Genomic DNA, 17062 nt, shown 5'->3' on the forward strand with positions numbered 1-17062 from the left:
GATAGCTTCCCCCTTCTGATTCCGCATGTGTTATCCAAATAATGACTGCTCAAAAAGAGCTTACTTACATAAATAAGTCAAAACATTATTAACTCCCCAGTATGTAAGAACAAGATAAAGGGCTGGCTTCACAGATTAGGAAAGGCTTGTAGGTAGTAGGAAGAAGTAGCTGATTCTAAGTTTGGTTTTAGTCAAAAATAATCACCTATTACAAAAACCTCTTAGACACATTATTAATAGTCATATATAAAGTCCTTGCATGTAGATGGCTCTTTATTTGATATCAGTAATCCTGCTAAGTAGAATACACTTCAGCTATACAATTACGTCAAACATCACCAATGTGGTTATAGTAACTTATTCTATGTCACATAGCAAATAAATGCTCACATGAATGTTTGAAAATAGACTAACATCCCCTGCCAATATGAGGGGATATATCCAGATCAAGATAAAAATTAATGACATGTACTCTAACCAGCCTGGCTTCTATTTTTAAACAGAAATACTAGTACCCTAGGGAGGATATCCAGATGGGCTAATTATGACTATAAAGCATCTGGGAAACTGTCATGAGAACTGAGGATATTCAATCTACAGACAAGGAAACAAAGCATTCTGTTGCTAAAAAAGAAAGTCCAGAACTAATGGATATTCCAGGGAATAAGATTTCAGCCCAATACAAATTCTAAAAGATCTTCTCCAATAACTGAATGTTGCCATAGGTAACAAAATGCTTTAACCACAGGAAGTACTCAAGCAGAAGGTATGCCAACAATATTACACAAGAAATTCACTGGGTGGACTGAACAAGGTCTCTTCAAGTTTAATGAATCGAATGCCTATTAAGATCACTTTATAGAGGAAAAATTTCATTTTTACATACATCAAGTTAACAGCTAACCATCCCCCAAAGACCCAACATGTGGAAAATTACAGCCAATTGTTTTAAGATTTTATCAAATCAACAGATTATTATTTCTCCCTAATCATAAAACTTGACCTTGCAAGATGGCTTTCAAATAAGAACTTACTGAAATAGCCTTTCTGCACCGGCTCTGGAAATTGTTTGGACAGGTATGTTTGGCAATCCTGATGACTGAGATGGTGGAAATTGAGTGTGATTAAAAGAAGGGAATCCAGGTGTGTAAGGGTCACCTGTTCCCAGATGAGCCTAGTAAAACAAAAGAGTAATTAGCTCACACATTTATTCAAGAAATCCCTATAAGATTCAAATTCTGTATGAGGCTATAACCTACATTTATAGTCTGAAAGTCTGAGTATATGTACAACTATAATGGCATACGTCAAATTCTTAATTCAAGGTACTATTGGTAAAGTATTTTTAGCAATAAGTAATAATTAGGTTTCAAAGTCATGCAATTCGTCTTCTCACTTACTGCTAAAATTCTCCAAGGGCGAAAAAAGTATTTAAGGAAGGCATAGCTCTATTGCTATTAATGTAGATGGAACCCAGCATCAATCTGTAGAAGCCAGTAACTTATTTAGTCAAGAAATAAAAACTCACATGTCCAAACACTGGAAGATTTGCGTTAACAATGGGAAATTTACTATGGTCCATGTATATCAAGACACCAATTGCATTTAAACTTTCAGCATTTGCCACCTAAAGAAAAACACATAAAGCTCAGAAAATGAAGATCTAATCAACAAAAATTAAAAGAATACATACTGAACATATACTGAAAGACAAAGGGCTACAGCAGACTACACCAATACTTCCAACGTTTCAATAGCTAACATGCATAGGAAAAAATACTTGCCTTAAAATTTAACTTTTTTAAAGAAATTAACGGAAATGTTTACAAGATAACTGTCGATTCATTTGTAGTTTTAAGAAATAATAGAGATCCACTGTAAACTTTGCCCAGTTTTCTTTTAGTCAAAGTCTGCAGAACTAACAGCCTGAATACTAACATTGATACCATACAATCTACATATATCATTCAGACTGCCCCAGTTTTACTTGTACTCATTTATGTGTTTGTATGTATTAAGTTCTAAACAATCAATCAAAATACCAAACAACCAGTTTTAACACCACAAAGATTCTTCCAGTTGCCATTTGTTTTCACCCTCAACTTTTGGCAACCACTAATCTCTCTTCCATTTCTAAAATGTTGTCATTTCCAAAAATGTTATATACTCCAAAAGCTAAACATAGAGTTACCATACGACCCAGCAATCTCACTCCTAGGTAGACACACATGATAATCAGAAATATCTATTCACCTAAAACATATAAATGAATGTTTATTGTAGCATTATTCATAAAACCAGCAAGTAGACACAGCCCAAATGTCTGTCAACTGACAAATAAACAAGCAAAATGTGGTATATCTTTACATCAAATACTATTCAGTCAGAAAAAGAAATGAAGTGCTGATTCATGGTACACATGGATGAACCTTGAAAACATTATGCGAAGTGAGAAGAAGCCAATCAAAAGAGGCAAAATATTGTATGGTTCTGCTCATATAAAATGTCCAAAAGAGGCAAATCCATAGCAACAGAGTAGATTAGTGATTGCCAGGGACTAGGAGGAGGGAAGAATGGGAAGTAACTGAAAATGGTATAGGGCATCTTTAGGATATAATGAAAATATGCGGGAATTAGATCATGATGGTAGTTGTACAACCTGCGTATATACTAAAAACTGAACAGTATACTTTAAAGAGTAAATTTTATGGTAAATGGATTATACATCAATTGAAAAAGTAACAAACACTTCCACACCAATGTGGTTGCACAATAAAGCTTAACTAACTCTTAAAGAGAATTCAAAATATAAATAATAAAAACCCTTCCAAAACAACCACTGTCTTTCCATTCTAAGCCCTTGTATAGGTGACTTTTAATTTTCCTTTTTATAAAACAGTTGTAACTGAATCATATATATTAATATATAGAGAGAGTGAGAGAGAATGTATGTGTGTATATACACACATAAACCTTGGTTTTATATATATATATAACTTGGTTACACAATTTAAATCTCTTTCACTTAAGCATTTCTCATAACTGCATTTTTCCTGGAGAACAATTATTGCAAAGTACTCCAAGTAGATATGCCAGTTTCAGAAGTATCCTATAACTTTAGATAACAGGAACTTATTTGATTTGTAGAGTACTTTAATAAATTATATTATCAGGTATGAGAGTTTACGACTGATGGTTTTCAGAATGTAAGAAAATTAACAATATCATTTAGCTATAAAATGATTTCATATATTTAATACCTCATACTCACCTTTTCAGCAAAAGTGATTTTTCCAGCTCTTACAATCACTAAAGATCCATTCACAGGCATATTTAAATCCTCAAAGTCCTGTTTAGTGCCAAAATTAGCATGGACCAGTTTGCCCTAGGATAAAGACATTAGACTCAGTGAGCATTATGGTATTAGAACAATGACAGAGTCTGCCACCAAATATTTTACAGATCAAACTCAAGAGAGAGAGGAAAAAGAAGGCCAAGGCCTAGAAAAAGTATCAGAGTTCTAAAGTCAGAAGCGGTCAGGGACTTCCCTGGTGGTCCAGTGGCTAAGACTCTGCACTCTCAATGCAGGGGGCCTGGGTTTGATCCCTGACTGGGGAACTAGATCCCACATATCACAACTAAGACCCAGCACAACCAAATACATAAATTTCTTTTTTAAAAAAGTGTTCAGGGTTAACAGGAATGAAGTCAAGATTTCTGGTCTCCAAGAGGAGAGTGAAAAATTTGGCTTAAAGCTCAACATTCAGAAAACGAAGATCATAGCATCTGGTCCCATCACTTTATGGAAAATAGATGGGGAAACAGTGGCCGACTTTATTTTTTGGGGCTCCAAAATCACTGTAGATAGTGATTGCAGCCACAAAATTAAGACGCTTACTCCTTGGAAGAAAGTTATGACCAACCTAGACAGCATATTAAAAGGCAGAGACATCACTTTGTCAACAAAGGTCCGTCTAGTTAAGGCTATGGTTTTTCCAGTGGTCACGTGTGGATGTGAGAGTTGGACTGTGAAGAAAGCTGGGGCCAAAGAATTTATGTTTTTGAACTATGGTGTTGGAGAAAACTCTTGAGAGTTCCTTGGACTGCAAGGAGATCCAACTAGTCCACCCTAAACGAGATCAGTCCTGGGTGTTCATTGGAAGGACTGATGTTGAAGATGAAACTCCAATATGTTGGCCACCTGATGTGAAGGGCTGACTCACTGGAAAAGACCCTGATGCTGGGAGAGATTGAGGGCAGGAGGAGAAGGGGACGACAGAGGATGAGATGGTTGAATGGCATCACTGACTCAATGGACATAGGTTTGGGTGGACTCCGGGAGTTGGTGATGGACAGGGATGCCTGGCGTGCTGCAGTTCACACGGTCACAAAGAGTCGGACAGGACTGAGTGACTGAACTAAACTAAATATTCATATCTTTCATTACCTTATGATACCTTTCATTTAATTAACATTGACTGTTTATGTTAATTTACATTGCTTCAGATATTTTCAGGAAACAGAAAGGATAATAAAATATGCTTAACCAAACCGATATCTATCAATAAAAACACTGTAGACTAGCCAAGGCAGAACCAATTACATAATGTTCCTACACTTGAACTGCAGATAACTGAGGACATAAGAATTAACTGAAAGTTGTGATAATAAATCCATCCAAAAGTTGTTTTAGAATAGAATAAACTTGCAGAGATCAACTTTTAGATGTTAAGTTGTCATCATAATACTCCTAAATTCTTTCAGAGTTCAGATGAATAAACTGACATTAACAACCAAATATCTAAACACAGATAGCATTCAGGTGAACCAATCCTCTCCACATTCTTTAACAGAACTACGTACTGAGAGAGTTCATTCTTATGTAGGCTGATAAGGCATCCAGGGCACCCAGGGGGTCTCTTGAGGAGAAGAAAAGGACAAACTTTTTCTACATTCCTTAGTCTTAGTCACATAAAATATTTTTCCCAGAGCTAATGATTACACAATAAACTGTGGGAAATTCTGAAAGAGACGGGAATACCAGACCACCTGACCAGCCTCTTGAGAAACCTACATGCAGGTCAGGAAGCAACAGTTAGAACTGGACATGGAACAACAGACTGGTTCCAAATAGGAAAAGGAGTATGTCAAGGCTGTATATTGTCACCCTGCTTATTTAACTTCTATGCAGAGTACATCATGAGAAACACTGGGCTGGAAGAAGCACAAGCTGGAATCAAGATTGCGGGGAGAAATATCAATAACCTCAGATATGCAGATGACACCACCCTTATGGCAGAAAGTGAAGAGGAACTAAAAAGCCTCCCGATGAAAGTGAAAGACGAGAGTGAAAAAGTTGGCTTAAAGCTCAACATTGAGAAAATGAAGATCATGGCATCTGGTCCCACCACTTCATGGCAAATAGATGGGGAAACAGTGGAAACAGTGTCAGACTTTATTTGGGGGGGCTTGAAAATCACTGCAGATGGTGACTGCAGCCATGAAATGAAAAGACGCTTACTCCTTGGAAGAAAACTTATGACCAACCTAGACAGCATATTGAAAAGCAGAGACATCATTTTGCCAACGTAGGTCCATCTAGTCAAGGCTGTGGTTCTTCCAGTGGTCATGTATGGATGTGAGAGTTGGACTGTGAAGAAAGCTGAGCACCGAAGAATTGATGCTTTTGAACTGTGGTGTTGGAGAAGATTCTTGAGAGTTCCTTGTACTGCAAGGAGATCCAACCAGTCCATTCTAAAGGAGATCAGTCCTGGGTGTTCTTTGGAAGAAATGATGCTAAAGCTGAAACTCCAGTACTTTGCTCATGCAAAGAGTTGACTCATTGGAAAAGACCCTGATGCTGGGAGGGATTGGGGGCAGGAGAAGGGGACGACAGAGGATGAGATGGCTAGATGGCATCATCGACTCGATGAATGCGAGTCTGAGTGAACTCCGGGAGTTGGTGATGGACAGGGAGGCCTGGCGTGCTGCAATTCATGGGGTCACAAAGAGACGGACAGGACTGCTCTAACTGAACTGAACTGAACTGAATGATTACACAACAAAGCTCATCTTGCTCAAGGCTATGTTTTTCCTTAAGCTCTGTATCTCGGTTATCTTGTTATATTAAGACTTATGTTATGAGAATGGGTCAGGTAAGACCTCTCTATTGTTAGTTCTAACCTTGTTAATTTAAGATGCATGTTGTGGGAGTGGGTCTGGTAAACATATATAAGGCCTTGATACCACTAGCGAGTGCGGACGCTCTGTCCTCTTCTGATGTCTATGTCAGTAGCTTTGTCTGTCCTTTTTTACTGTCATAAAACTTCTGCCACACAAAAGGTCTTGAGTGATCAAGCCTGGTCCCTGGTCCCAAAGCTAAATCTTCTTCAGAGATCAGGAATCCGCCATTGTGACCGTAAACTATCACTACCTACCTCCAAAACACTGGCTTGTGGGTGGCCAGTTAAAGTGATAGAGCACAGGCAACCAGGAAGACAGAGAACAACCATGAAACTTCATTTGGCTCAGAAGACAGTCTTCAGATAAGACTCTGGCATATAAATATGTGGTTTTTAACCTAAAAAACCTAGATAGATCTAGCTAGCTGTTTTTCAACTTCTATAGTAGTTTGGCCAAAGTTGCCTAAATTTTTAAAGATCAAGCATTAAAGCATCAAACTAACATTAGACTCCAGCCAAGATGGTTATTTATATCTGCCTCCACATAAGGGTGAATCTGATACATGAATTCATTCAGTAAATACCAGCATGTGTCAGGCACTGTCCGAGGCTCTGTGACATAGCAGAAAATGAAACTAACCCCTAGCCCTTTGTGTAGCTTACATTCTAGTGTGGAAACAAGTGAATAATGTCAGGCTCTGTACTTACAGGGTAAGGAGAAGGGACTGGAGGAAGGACATTTTTGATAAGATAATCAAAGAAGAATTCCCTAGGGAGGAAATGCTGGAGAAGAGACTCCAGTGCAATGGGAGGGAAGAAGCCATGCTGATATTTAAGGGAGGAGTGGGACAGACAAAGGGAAAAGCGATCTATAAAGGCCTTGAGGTGGGAGCATGTTTGAGTCAGAGTGTTTGAGGAACAGCAGGGAGGTGAGAGTGGCCACAGCAGAGTGAGTGAAGAGCAGTGCAGTAGAATTACTTAGGGCCTTGCCGACCAAGCTGAGGACTCGGGATTTTAACTGTGGCATAGGAGGGATGAGAACAAAAATATCCCATGACCAGCTACATTTTACAAGTAAACTTATACTAAGAACAGGAAAGACAATGAGTTTGCGAGCTATTCAACAGGGGAAAAAGTCTCATGCATGGCTTTGCCTTACTCACAGTAACTGTCGCAGCCTTACTATATGCCACGTAACCCTCAGGATTTTCCACTGAGTATGCCTGACTGCCGTCACCACTTGTACTCACTATAGACACCGAGTTTTGAGAACTGCGAGAAAAAAAAAAAGGTTAAGGGAAAATGAAGCGAAGGCATCTTTGAGAAAAAATTAAATGAATTTAATACATTTAGCATTTGACATGCATTCATTTTGAAGGTCTTTGCTATAATTGGGGCTTCCCTGGTAGCTCAGATGGTAAAAGCGTCTGCCTACAATGTGGGAGACCTGGGTTCAATCCCTAGGTCGGGAAGATACCCTGGAGAAGGAAATGGCAACCCACTCCAGTATTCTTGCCTAGAAAAATCCCATGGATTGAGGAGCCTGGTAGGCTACAGTCCATAGAGTTGCAAAGAGTCGGACATGACAAATCGACTCATTTTTGCTATAATTAGGGCTCCCCTGGCGGCTCAGATGGTAACGAGGCCACCTGGAATGCAGGGACCCAGGTTCAATCCCTAGGTCGGGAAGATCCTACCCGGCAAGATAGTAGGAGTGGCTACCCACTCCAGTATTCTTGCCTGGAGAATTCCATGGACAGAGGAACCTGGTGGGCTACAGTCCATAGGGTCACAAAGAGTCAGACAATAATTAGCACACCTGAGAATAGCTAATTCTATAAAATGAGGTTACCATCTTTCAACATACCTGCCTTTGACCTGAATCTTAACAAAATGTTCATCATGCCAGACTTTGTCGAGTTTATAGTCACGTAATTGACTTTCAATATAAAAAGCCAAACTGCTATCTTTTTGAGATCCAGCCTCACGTGGGACATAAGAATTTTCATTCAGCATCCTGGAGGGGAAAAAACTCACTGTTAAATGAACTAAAGCTTAACTTAAACACTGAACTCAAGTATCAAGCAAGTTGCCTTAAAAGCATAACTCAATAAAACAACTGTGACCCAAAATTCTGGATTAACCAGATAGAGACAAGCTTAGAAGAGGAGGGGAAAAAAGGCATCTATATTTGAAGAAATTAAACCTCTTTATCTACTGTAAAGCCTCATCCCTATATATCTGCTTAGGGTAATTTTAGGGGAGTGAGTAGTTTCCATAAGATCTGCTGTAAGCAAAATGAAAGACAGAGTTACTGTTGGTGAATTCAAGACATACAGCTTCAATTTCACTTCTTGAAGCATTCTGAATATCCCAGAAGCAAAACTCCTCTTCATTTTGATCTCATGACTCTTTGTAAATACAAACATCACATTAGTTATATAATCTTTTTTGAGACTATAGCCTCACCCTCACTTTATCCATAATGCCTAGTGTACAGTACACACAAAAATATTCACCAGAAGAAGTATAAATGCCAAGATTTCTCATTTAAGACCAAAAGAATTATTGTCCCATTGAAACTATTCGGGGTTAACGAAAGGTAAAAGATGAGCAGCCTTTACTCACTCCAACTAAAGAAAGCCTGTGCACGCAGCATTTAAGACCCAGTGCAGCCAAAAAAAGAAAAGTCTAACGACAGAAACCTGAAGGACACTTCTTAGGGTATGGGTTGAGTAAGAACCAGAAGAAATCAAGAAATACTTGAGACTTGGGCTGTCAGTTAGTCCTGAGCTAGAGGATGAAAAAAGCTGCGGACCCCTTTATGGATAGTGGCAGAACTGTGTGGATCACAATAAACTGTGGAAAACTCTGAAACAGATGGGAATACCAGACCACCTAACCTGCCTCTTGAGAAATTTATATGCAGGTCAGGAAGCAACAGTTAGAACTGAAAAGGAGTACATCAGGCTGTATATTGTCACCCTGCTTATTTAACTTCTATGCAGAGTACATCATGAGAAATGCCAGACTGGAAGAAGTATAAGCTGGAATCAAGATTGCCGGGAGAAATATCAATAACCTCACATATGCAGATGACACCACCCTTATGGCAGAAAGTGAAGAGGAACTAAAAAGCCTCTTGATGAAAGTGAAAGAGGAGAGCGAAAAAGTTGGCTTAAAGCTCAACATTCAGAAAACGAAGATCATGGCATCTGGTCCCATCACTTCATGGGAAATAGATACGGAAACAGTGGAAACAGTGTCAGACTTTATTTTGGGGGGCTCCAAAATCACTGCAGATGGTGACTGCAGCCATGAAATTAAAAGATGCTTACTCCTTGGAAGAAAACTTATGACCAACCTAGACATATATTCAAAAGCAGAGACATTACTTTGCCGACTAAGGTCCGTCTAGTCAAGGCTATGGTTTTTCCAGTGATCATGTATGGATGTGAGAGTTGGACTGTGAAGAAGGCCGAGCGCTGAAGAACTGATGCTTTTGAACTGTGGTGTTGGAGAAGACTCTTGAGAGTCCCTTGGACTGCAAGGAGATCCAACCAGTCCATTCTGAAGATCAGAGATCAACCCTGGGACTTCTTTGGAAGGAATGATGCTAAAGCTGAAACTCCAGTACTTTGGCCACCTCATGTGAAGAGTTGACTCATTGGAAAGGACTCTGATGCTGGGAGGGATAGGGGGCAGGAGGAGAAGGGGACGACCGAGGATAAGATGGCTGGATGGCATCACGGACTCGATGGACTTGAGTCTGAGTGAACTCCGGGAGATGGTGATGGACAGGGAGGCCTGGTGTGCTGCGATTCATGGGGTCGCAAAGAGTCGGACACACTGAGCGACTGAACTGAGCAGGGCTCAGCTTGACTTACAGGGGGATGAGATGGAAAATCAGAGAAGAACAAAGTCTGACAGCAAGCAACAGGCTACAAAGAACCATATGACAAAAAGACCAAGAGCCTATGAATTTTCTTTTTTTAAAAAAAAAAGGCGGGGGGTGGGCGGGGGAGAATCTGCCTGCAATGCGGGAGACCTGAGTTCGATCCCTGGTTTGGGAAGATCCCCTGGAGAAAGGAATGGCTACCCACTCCAGTATTCTTGCCTCGAGAATTCCACAGACAGAGAAGCCTGGTGGGCTACAACCCATGGGGTCACAAAGAATGGACACAACTGAGCAACTAACACTTTCACTTTGACTACCCTTTAACTGAAAATGTCTTGCCTATTCTAAACAGCTTTTCCTCTAGACTATCACCCTTGTTCTATTCCATGGCACCTAATAGTATTTGTTTAGGCACTGAGGTTGAACTTGTGAAGCAGCTCAGGCTTACTTGATGGCCCTGGTAAAGTCTATGGCATCCAGTCTGTCTGACAGCGCTGATTTGAGGTCTGCCCAGAATATGCGAGGCACTCCAGGGAGCTGCTCTTCGGGTTCGAAAGCTTCTGTCTCCTCTGGGCATGAAGGCTGTGTTCCTGCCTGTTTCGCACAATCACCTTGTGGTTCCACACGTTTACAATAGCCCAAGTAGCCAATCATAAATCCTAAGGATAAAAAGTTTCAGAGCTGAACTCAAAGAATTTCATTTATACTCTGTTCCTGTAAGAACTGTTAATATTTTCAGTTATCCTTTGAAAATGCTGGCATTAATTAAACTATAAGGCATCTGAAAGTAAATAACACATCTCAGCTTTGTCTATTTTAAACCATTCAATCTATTATATAATAATTTCATTTTAAACAGTTAGCTTTTTAAAGCAAAGGTAACTTTTCTTCCCAGAAGCCTTCTGTGAATCCTCAGGTCCAGCATCTATGCTACAAATAACCTGCAAATTTCTAGTGTAACATTTGCACATTACCCGGAAATGATTCCTGTGTTGCTCTTCTCCCACCAAGCTAACCTCAAAGGCAGGTGTAAAATCTTAGGCATCACTGTATTCCTAGTATCTTGCACAATGCACTACATAAATGTTCGCTGAGCTGGATGAACAAACTTCCTAGAGTTGATGACAAGGAATTTTTAAAGTTTTGAATGGCTGTTCTTACCAATCAAGAAAAAGATGATTACAGCAATGATCCCGTAGCAGATATATCCATTTAACCTTTTCGGTTTTGTGATACTGGTTTGGTTACCCCTCATGTTACTGTCAACATTTTCTTCTTCATCCGCAGCTAATTTCATCTCCACATGACTGTTATCACCATCTACTTGCCGAGCCAGACTAAACCTGGTATATGACAATGGTTCTCCACCAAACTGAGATTTAAAAAAGAAAGAAAGCATTATGAAGGAGAAGAAAGGGAACTGAGACATTTAAAGGAAGCTTGATCAGGTGGTATTGGGCCATTACTATGACTTGCTGTACATTCTCAAGGAAAAAGAAGTTCCCTTTTCAAGCTAGCACACTTCCCTGTGCCCAGTTCTGTCAACAGCAGAAGAGGGCTGGTTCATACACTTGCCTTCATCTCATTCAGCCTTTTCATTCAGAATTTCTGTTATCATGTCTACGGATAGACATTTTGACCAGTGCTTTCTTTAGTTTATCTGAACTACCTGACTATCTCTTCACTATGCCCTGAAACTTCTTACATGATTTTCGATAATTAACTCTACTCAAGACTGAATATAACCTTCCTTTGTGAGATCTATTACACCTCAAGACCACTACTTCAAACATAAATGAGTAACTGATGATAGCTTTGGGTATTTTTTCTTGCTTACTGGGTGAAAAGCATCCTCATATGCTTCAGACTCTTGCAAACTGGTGACAGAGAAATACATCTTAAAATCATACCAAGTTAGAGAATGCTGATCTGGCTTGATCCATCATTTTGAGCTGCCACACAGAAGAGCCTAAACACAAAACAGAGAATTAGCATGATGAGATATCTAACACAGATACCACTGTATTAGACTAGTGAGGACTTTCCATTAACTATTATATATCAAGTTTACTTTTAAATATATTATCACTTTTCTAGAAAGGATCTTTCACCAAGATAGTTTACCATGACAACTAAATTTAGGGTGATCCTTGATTAGCTACTGAATTGAGGGAGGGATGAGGCGGGTTGAGGACAACTTGAAGGATATTACTGGGAGAAGTAAGAAATTTGAATACAGACTATATCCTAGGCAACAGTATTGTATCAATATTAGATTTAGATACGGTAGCGCATTTTTTGGAGGAGTATGTCCTTGCTGGGAGATTAATGCCAACGATTTTAAGGATGAAGTATTGTGATGTCTGTCACTTACTTTCAAATAGCTCACTTTAACTGAATTTACTAGACAAAGAAAAGGGGCAAATACAAAAGACAGTAAACTGGCACCTGGAAAAAAAAAAAAAAAACTAACAAAAGTAAAATTAAGCCAAAGACTGGTTATGCCACACAAACATGCCAATAGAAAAGGAGAGAAAACCCAAACCTTCTAATTAAATGAACAATTTCTAACAAATGATTTGATCAACCTTTGATGTAAAAAGAATAGATAAAAGAAAAGCACAGAGTATGCTATTTTACAGATGAAAAGGCCAATTATTTGAGCCCTTAAGCGACTTGTTCAAGGCCGAAAACTGATCACCTAAAAATGAGGTCCAACAGCTGTCTATAAAACTGGTTTTACAGACAGCATGTTCTCATCTCCAGAAATTTAAGAAATTACTTTTAACTTTTTTCAAAGCAAACTATGCCTCTGCCTCTGTAACCAAGAGTCTTAAAAGTTAAAGCACAGGTATTAACTGAAATCTAGATTTTTCTAATTAATTTGGTTTGAGTGCATCGTGATGCTTGAAAATATGTTGAGATGTATAAAAAGACATTTATTTCACACTATTTTAAAGCCTTTCCTCTAAAAGTATACTCATAGCACATTTAACACCCACACAGCAAAAAGCAAGATGTGATATATATGTAGATTGTAAAACAAAGAAACTATACAAACTGGCATTAGAAAAGTCTCCTATCAAACTCTATTAACAACAACAACAATAAAAAACACCAATTTTTAATCCTCAGGCTTTAAAGACCAGAGCCAATAAGCAAAAGTTCATACTCTTAGAAGCACAATCTGACCCCATCTGGTACAAAAAGCTTATCACTATCACTGCACTCAACTGTATAAACCCAATCACTAGAGCCAGAACTGGAAGGCTCCACCCTGAACACCCTGAACCAATTTTAATCACCCTTTTCTAGGAAAAAAAACAGCTTATCAGCTTAATATTCATCTGACTCAGCCACTCCTCAAGGTTTCTAGTTTTAAATGAATTTTAAGACTGACAACACATTCAAATAAGTGATCTAAATAAAAGGTGTAAATAAACAATAAGGAGATTGAGTGCAAGCCTAAAGAAACAGATGTTAATAGTACATGTCATGATTTTGCATAGTTAAAATATATTTTTTACTGAGCAAACAGATATACTATTTCTATTTCAATCCCCAGACACAGAATTAAGACTGTAACATTAAAGAAATCAAGTCAGAGGAGGAAAAAAGTATGACCTAGGTAATTCTCATTTTTTTAATTAACTTATTTTTTATTGAACCTCAACTTGAATCAGCCATAGGTATACATATACCCCCTCCGTTTTGAAACTCCACCCCATCTCCCTTCCCATCCCACCCCTCTAGGTTGATACAGAGCCCCTGTTTGAGTTTCCTGAGCCATACAGCAAATTCCTGTTGGCTATCTATTTTACATATGGTAATGTCAGTTTCCATGTTATTCTTCCCATACATCTCACCCTCTCCCCATGTCTCTAAGTTATTCTCTATGTCTGTTTCTCCATTGCTGCCCTGTAAATAAGTTCTTCAATACCATTCTTCTACATTCCATATATATGCGTTAGAATACAGTATTTATCTTTCTCTTTCGGATTCACTTCACTCTGTATAATAGGTTCTAGGTTCATCCACCTCATTAGAACTGACTCAAATGCATTCCTTTTTATGGCTAAGTAATATTCCATTGTGTGTATGTACCACAACTTCTTTATCCATTCATCTGTCCATGGACCTCTAGGTTGCTTCCATGTTCTAGCTACTGTAAATGGTGTTGCAATGAACAATGGGACACATGTGTCTTTTTCAATTTTGGGAGTGGAATTGTTGGGTCACATTGTGGTTTTATTCCTAGTGTTTTAAGGAATATCCATACTGTCTTCCATAGTGGCTGTATCAATTTACATTCTCACCAACAGGGGAAGAGTGTTCCCTTTTCTCCACACCCTTGGTAATTCTCATTTTAACTCCATCATTTAACCCCACATCTGTGAAGAACACAATTGTATCCACAATTTCATTCTATCTAAAATGATATCCACAAAGGCTCTTCCTAAAGTTTTACCCATAACAAAATTGAGTCATTCTTTCAAAATAATTTCACCCATTAGTAAAGCTTTCTATTTAAAAGAATCCCTTAATGTATTTTCTAACTGCAACAACTATGTGCTCTAAAAGCATGGGAGAAAAACTTTTCATACCAACCTATAAACAAGTAGTTCTGTTACAAGACTACATGTATAAGCCAAACAACTTTTACTTAGCTTATTTCAAGATGTCATCATCAGTGCTAACAATCTATTACAAAAGACAACCCAAAAATCACCTTGATTTTTACTTATATTAGCATCTTGTGTATTTTTGGTGTTCTCAGTGATAACTGGGAAAAATATTCAGTTTCTCACATTAATGAAAATTCAGGTCAGCAAAATCAGAGCCCCACATGTTTTGAACATGAAATGGAAGGAAGAAATGTTTTAAACTGAGCCTTGGGATAGAAGACAGAGGCAGGCAAAGGTATTAGCTAGACTACAGTCTCAAGCTTCTTTCAAATTCATATCATCTTATTCCTACTTTCTTGATATGTGGCATTAATTTTCTATTTAATTTTTTAATATGGTAGTTATCTTGAGGTCTTATGCTACTTTGGGATGTCTTAAAATCATAGGTCTGTACAAAATATATATAGCTAATGGGATTAGGTACCAAAATACACTTTCACCTACATAGAAAACATATTTAAAGCTACTACTCCACTTTACCTGAAATAAAAATAAGACACGTGTTTTTTAATACTGACAACCCCTTTTCAATTTAGAAAACAAGCCAGTTTCAAGTCCTTGGAGCTCACATAAATGAAGTTTCTCTGTCTACTTCTGAGGCTCTGTTCTAGAGACCTTCACCACCTAATAACTTCACTGCCCTCTACCTTCTCCAGAATGAGACAAAATCCAGCCCCCGCCTGTACCCACTAACATCCTTCCTTTGTTCTTAAAGTCCTACCCATTTCTTCCTGGATCAGCTCAAGGGCCATCTCTATGAAGCCTTCTCTGACTGATTTCTCTATCCCACAAAATTTGATGTGGAATTATGTGGTAATCAACAAAGTAAAGATAACTTTATTGTACATGAGGTTCACGTTTCATATAATTTGGAAATTATATGAAAAGGAATATAATGAAAACCTTGGATGTGGGATCTTCCCATCCTTGCTACTATTTTGGTTTATCCTGAAAACACTGGGCAAATCTTGGATAGGTAAGAAATTTTAAAAAGTAGAAAAACCTTAACCTTTACCTGGCAGAGCTCCAAGATGTCAAGTAATTGGTTATAGATACCCATTTTCTAAACAGTTTCCCAAGACAGTTATGAATTTGCAGGTGAAAATGAAAAGATTACCGGAACTTACAAAACTGCATGGCCCTTAGAACACATAACTTGTGTATACCCAGAATGCCTTATAAAGAGATGGCTGGTCAAGGTTTTTACTATTTAAGAGACTAACTTTATGAGCCTAAAATGAAAAAGCAGTGGAAGGAATAAAAGAAAACAAAGCAAAATGTTCATTCTTATTTAGCTTTCTGAGAAAAAGATTGCTCAAGTTGAAGGTCAGGACCACTTGAAGTCCCTGCAGTCTGTGTAGTGGTCATCTGAGAGAGCAGACAGAAGGGGCACACACACAAGAGTTCTAAAAGGCCTTGGAGAGTCATTTTCAAGAGCTTTCAATTGTTGTCTGATTCAAGGTGAACTGGGAGCTTTCTTCATTACAGATAGCTACGTAATCAAAGGACTTCCCTGGTGGCTCAGATGGTAAAGCGTCTGTCTACAATGCGGGAGACCTGGGTTCGATCCCTGGGTTGGGAAGAACCCCTTGAGAAGGAAATGGCAATCCACTCCAGCACTATTGCCTGGACTAAATCCCATGGACAGAGGAGCTTGGTAGGCTACAGTCCATAAGAGTCGGACACGACTGAGCAACTTCACTAACATAATCAAAGGCAAGTAAATACCACTCCTTTTAGGGCAGAGTTAGCTGAGTTGTTCGCTATCCAACAGTCTTCCGCACAGGCTAGTTTCACCACCACCATTACTTAACAAGAACATTCCATCAAAGACAAGTTGAATGGTACTATGCTACATATAGACTTTTGGAAAACATTTCATATCAATGACAAAATTTTTAATTCTGGATTTTGTGTAACATATTGAGTCTATTACAGTCCAAAATTGAGAAAAACAACAACAAAAACAGTCAACCCTAAAGGAAGTCAACCCTGAACGTTCATTGGAAAGACTGACGCTGAAGCTTCAATACTTTGGCCACCCAATGCGAAGAGCCAACTTGGAAAAGACCCTGATGCTGGGAAAGACTGAGGGCAGGAGAAGGGGGTGACAGAGGATGAGATGGTTGGGTGGCATCATCGACTCAATGGACATGGGTTTGCATAAACTCCAGGAGATGGTGAAGGAAGGACAGGGAAGCCTGGGGTCCTGCAGTCCACGGAGTGGCAAAGAGTCAACATGACTTAGCAACTGTCTGAACAACAATAATCCAAAACTGAGGAAAAAAAAAACAAAG

At 38.8% G+C, this 17062-nt stretch overlaps 1 protein-coding gene across 7 annotated transcripts in view; it reads right to left on the bottom strand.

Annotated features, from left to right (window-relative positions):
- The window catches only part of TFRC (transferrin receptor), a 146369-nt gene that overhangs the window by 12542 nt on the left and 116765 nt on the right, over positions 1 to 17062 (bottom strand). For 6 of the 7 annotated variants that reach the window (XM_042232713.2, XM_042232722.1, XM_027956961.2 and 3 more), the window contains exons 2-9: positions 11991 to 12049; positions 11242 to 11452; positions 10529 to 10739; positions 8050 to 8199; positions 7346 to 7454; positions 3272 to 3385; positions 1529 to 1627; positions 1035 to 1174 (exon numbers count right to left, since the gene is read on the bottom strand). In XM_042232713.2, the coding sequence (XP_042088647.2) occupies positions 1035 to 1174; positions 1529 to 1627; positions 3272 to 3385; positions 7346 to 7454; positions 8050 to 8199; positions 10529 to 10739; positions 11242 to 11452; positions 11991 to 12049 (1093 nt within the window). Of the gene's footprint in view, positions 1 to 1034; positions 1175 to 1528; positions 1628 to 3271; positions 3386 to 7345; positions 7455 to 8049; positions 8200 to 10528; positions 10740 to 11241; positions 11453 to 11990; positions 12050 to 17062 lie in introns of those variants that run through there. The other variant, XM_060418994.1, reaches the window with a different exon arrangement.

The sequence above is a fragment of the Ovis aries genome, chromosome 1, assembly GCF_016772045.2.
Source record: "Ovis aries strain OAR_USU_Benz2616 breed Rambouillet chromosome 1, ARS-UI_Ramb_v3.0, whole genome shotgun sequence".
Taxonomy (NCBI): domain Eukaryota; kingdom Metazoa; phylum Chordata; class Mammalia; order Artiodactyla; family Bovidae; genus Ovis; species Ovis aries.